We start from the raw sequence: 3,001 nt of genomic DNA on the forward strand, positions 1-3,001 counted from the left end.
TCTAACGTTTCTACAAGATCATGCATGATAGGTTCTAGGGTTTCATCAAAATTTTGTTTTACATCCGCTGCGCAAACCCTGGAATCGATCTCTTAGGAATTAGATTCGCTCATGAGATCCCAGGAAAACCCAACAGTGGTATCATAGCCTGGTTACTCTGCATGATTTTTGTTAGAACCCGATCACGCACGTTATAGGATTTGAATTGTTTGAATTCGTGTTTGCTTTAATGCTATGCATGATTTGATTATGGATCTAGAGTATATTTTCTGTTCATTGTTGCATAGTGTGCAAGAGCTTCGAATTCTGAGTTCGCAGGTGAAAACGGAGTCAAATTCGGGTCTGAAACGGGGCGGAAACGACGAAAACGAGATCTGATCACGTTTTCGCCTGGATCGATCGGTCTGGTCCTCTGGACCGATCGGTCTAGGGTTTCGCAAGTCGGTTAGACCGACAGGTCCGGACTGAACGGTCTGCATGCGTAGAGCGATCGGTCTGGACCAAGTCCGATCGGTCTGGACCAATCCGGAGCGAATGGTCTGGACCGAACGTGACCCAAAGACCGAACCGCCTAGACCGATCGGTCTAGGCCTAGACCGACCTGTCTAGGACCTGACGCTTCACCAAAATTAGATTTTGCGTTTCGGGATCTGGTTTGAGCAATCGTTGCTTAAAACCGATCAACTGTGATTCAGAGTGATAGCCGAATCACTCAAGACTATCACGTGTATCATCGGCTCCAAGCTCTGCCCGTGGGCAATCAATCACAATCATGTCTCCTCAATGAATTGTTCTCAAGCACGATAAAAAGTCTTACGTCCTGGAAGGGGCTCTACCACCAGAGCCTGCAGCCAATACCACGAGGGCCGTCAAGGATGCTTGGTAGAAGCATCAGACTGACGACATCGAGATCTCTTGTCTCATGTTGGGAAGCATGGCCCCGAATTGATGACAAACTCGTCGAGGTAATCCATGAATACACGGTTCATCAACTGCATAAATACTGCAGGAGCGTTCGTCAGTCCAAAAGGCATAACGACGAACTCAAAATGTCCATACCGTGTACGGAAAGCCGTTTTCTGCACATCCCCGGCCTTCACACCAATCTGATGATATCCCGAGCGCAAATCTATCTTCGAGAACCACTGTGCACCCTGCAACTGATCAAGTAACTCATCAATCCTCGGCAGTGGATACCGATTCTTAATGGTTACCTGATTAAGTCCTCGATAATCAATGCACAATCGCATGCTACCGTCCTTCTTCTTGACGAATAGCACGGGCGCTCCCCAAGGCGAAACACTCGGCTGAATGAATCCCTTCTCTATCAACTCATTCAACTGCTTCTTTAGTTCTGCCATCTCTGATGGAGCCATCCGGTACGGAGTCTTAGATACCGGTTCTGTACCCGGAATCACATCAATGCAGAAGTCCACCTCTCTCTCCGGTGGTAACCCTGGCAATTCCTCTGGAAAGACGTCGGGAAAGTCACGAACCACAGGCGTCTCATCCAACCTCATCTCCGTCTCTTGGGTGGCTGTCACTACCACGAGAAATGCCTCATTTCCCTTCCGCATCATTCGGCTGGCCCGAAATGCTGATATAATCGGGAAAGGATTCCGTGCTCTATCTCCCATAAACTCAAACTTCCCTGCCGCATCTGTGAACTGAATCACCCGCCGACGGCAGTCAATATGTGCCTGATGCACGGTCAGCCAATCCATTCCCAATATCAGATCATACCCCTGAATAGGTACTATAATCAGATCAGCTAAGAGATTCCTTCCACAGAGTATTAGAGGAATCCCGCGTAACATCACTGGCAGGATCTCTCCCGAAGGGGGATGCACTCTATATCTCTCAGCTGTATCCATATCCATCACATCCAAGCCCTCCGCTGTACTTAAACTTAGGAAGCTATGTGTAGCTCCCGTATCAAACAAAACGTGGCATGCAGTACCATGAAGATGTATGATACCTGTGATGGTAGCAGTGTCTAACTGCTCGGGGTCACCTTCGACCACAGCATCAATGGTGACTGTCTCCTGAGCAAAGTAAGTTCCGTCGCCCAGGACTTCTTCCTCCGCAGCAAGTGCATATACCCGTGGTGCTACTCCCCCTCTACGTGGTGGCTGAGGGCGTGGAGGTCTGGCTCCCTGCTGACTGGAAGCAGCTACATCCCCGGTGCACTGGTTAAAGAAAGGGCCAGGTTGACCACAACGGTAACAAGTGTACCCAGTACGGCATGGTCCAACATGATCTCGCCCGCAACGTGGGCAAGATCTGCGCGGTCCTGGCAGTGCTGGTGGCGGTGGTGCTGCCGGACGAAATGCTGGCGCCTTCCCCTTATCACGGGGCTGCATCACCTGTCTGGAACTCGAGGGACGAGTGAAGGTAACTCGTCTCATAGGACTCCTCTCTCGGTTCCTTGCCTCTTGTTGCTCCTCATACTCTGTCCTCTCCAGCTTCGTCAGCTGCGCAATGTACCTACTCAGCGTAGGATACTCCTGGATCTCTATCCTCCTGCGCAGATATGGCCGTAATCCAGTCACAAACTTCTGGATCTTCAGCCTCTCAGTTGGCACCAGATGTGCCCCATATCGCAACAGACGGGTGAACTCGGCCTCATACGCAGCTAAGGTCCGATCACCCTGCTCCAGATGGAGGAATTCCACAATACGGTGGTCCTGGTCTCCCTTCAGACAATACTTGTCTTCAAAACGTGCCCGGAACTCCTCCCAAGTGAACTGATACCCAGGTGGAGCCTCACGAACCACTTCCTCCCACCAATGAAGAGCTTCTCCATACAGATGGTGGCTCGCGATCTCTGCCCGGTACAGCAATGGGCACCTGACGTAATCCAGATCTCGGGAGATGCGGATCAGCCAATCCTCCGCGATCTCAGGTCTCTGAGTACCCTCAAACCTCGGTGTCCCCATCATCCGAAGTCCCGTATCAAAGGCAGGTAGTCCACTGCAACAGGGGCTGGATACCCTGGTGG

The 3,001-nt window shown here is 50.9% G+C and overlaps 1 protein-coding gene across 1 annotated transcript; it reads right to left on the bottom strand.

The window, feature by feature from the left end:
- Positions 1 to 920: 920 nt before the first annotated feature.
- Positions 921 to 2,939, bottom strand: LOC104810638. Its single transcript, XM_010536984.1, has one exon. It carries the CDS (start codon positions 2,937 to 2,939, stop codon positions 921 to 923), a length of 2,019 nt encoding a protein of 672 aa, XP_010535286.1.
- Positions 2,940 to 3,001: the final 62 nt, after the last annotated feature.

The sequence above is a fragment of the Tarenaya hassleriana genome, unplaced genomic scaffold, assembly GCF_000463585.1.
Source record: "Tarenaya hassleriana unplaced genomic scaffold, ASM46358v1 Cleome180, whole genome shotgun sequence".
In the NCBI taxonomy this organism is placed as follows: Eukaryota; Viridiplantae; Streptophyta; class Magnoliopsida; order Brassicales; family Cleomaceae; genus Tarenaya; species Tarenaya hassleriana.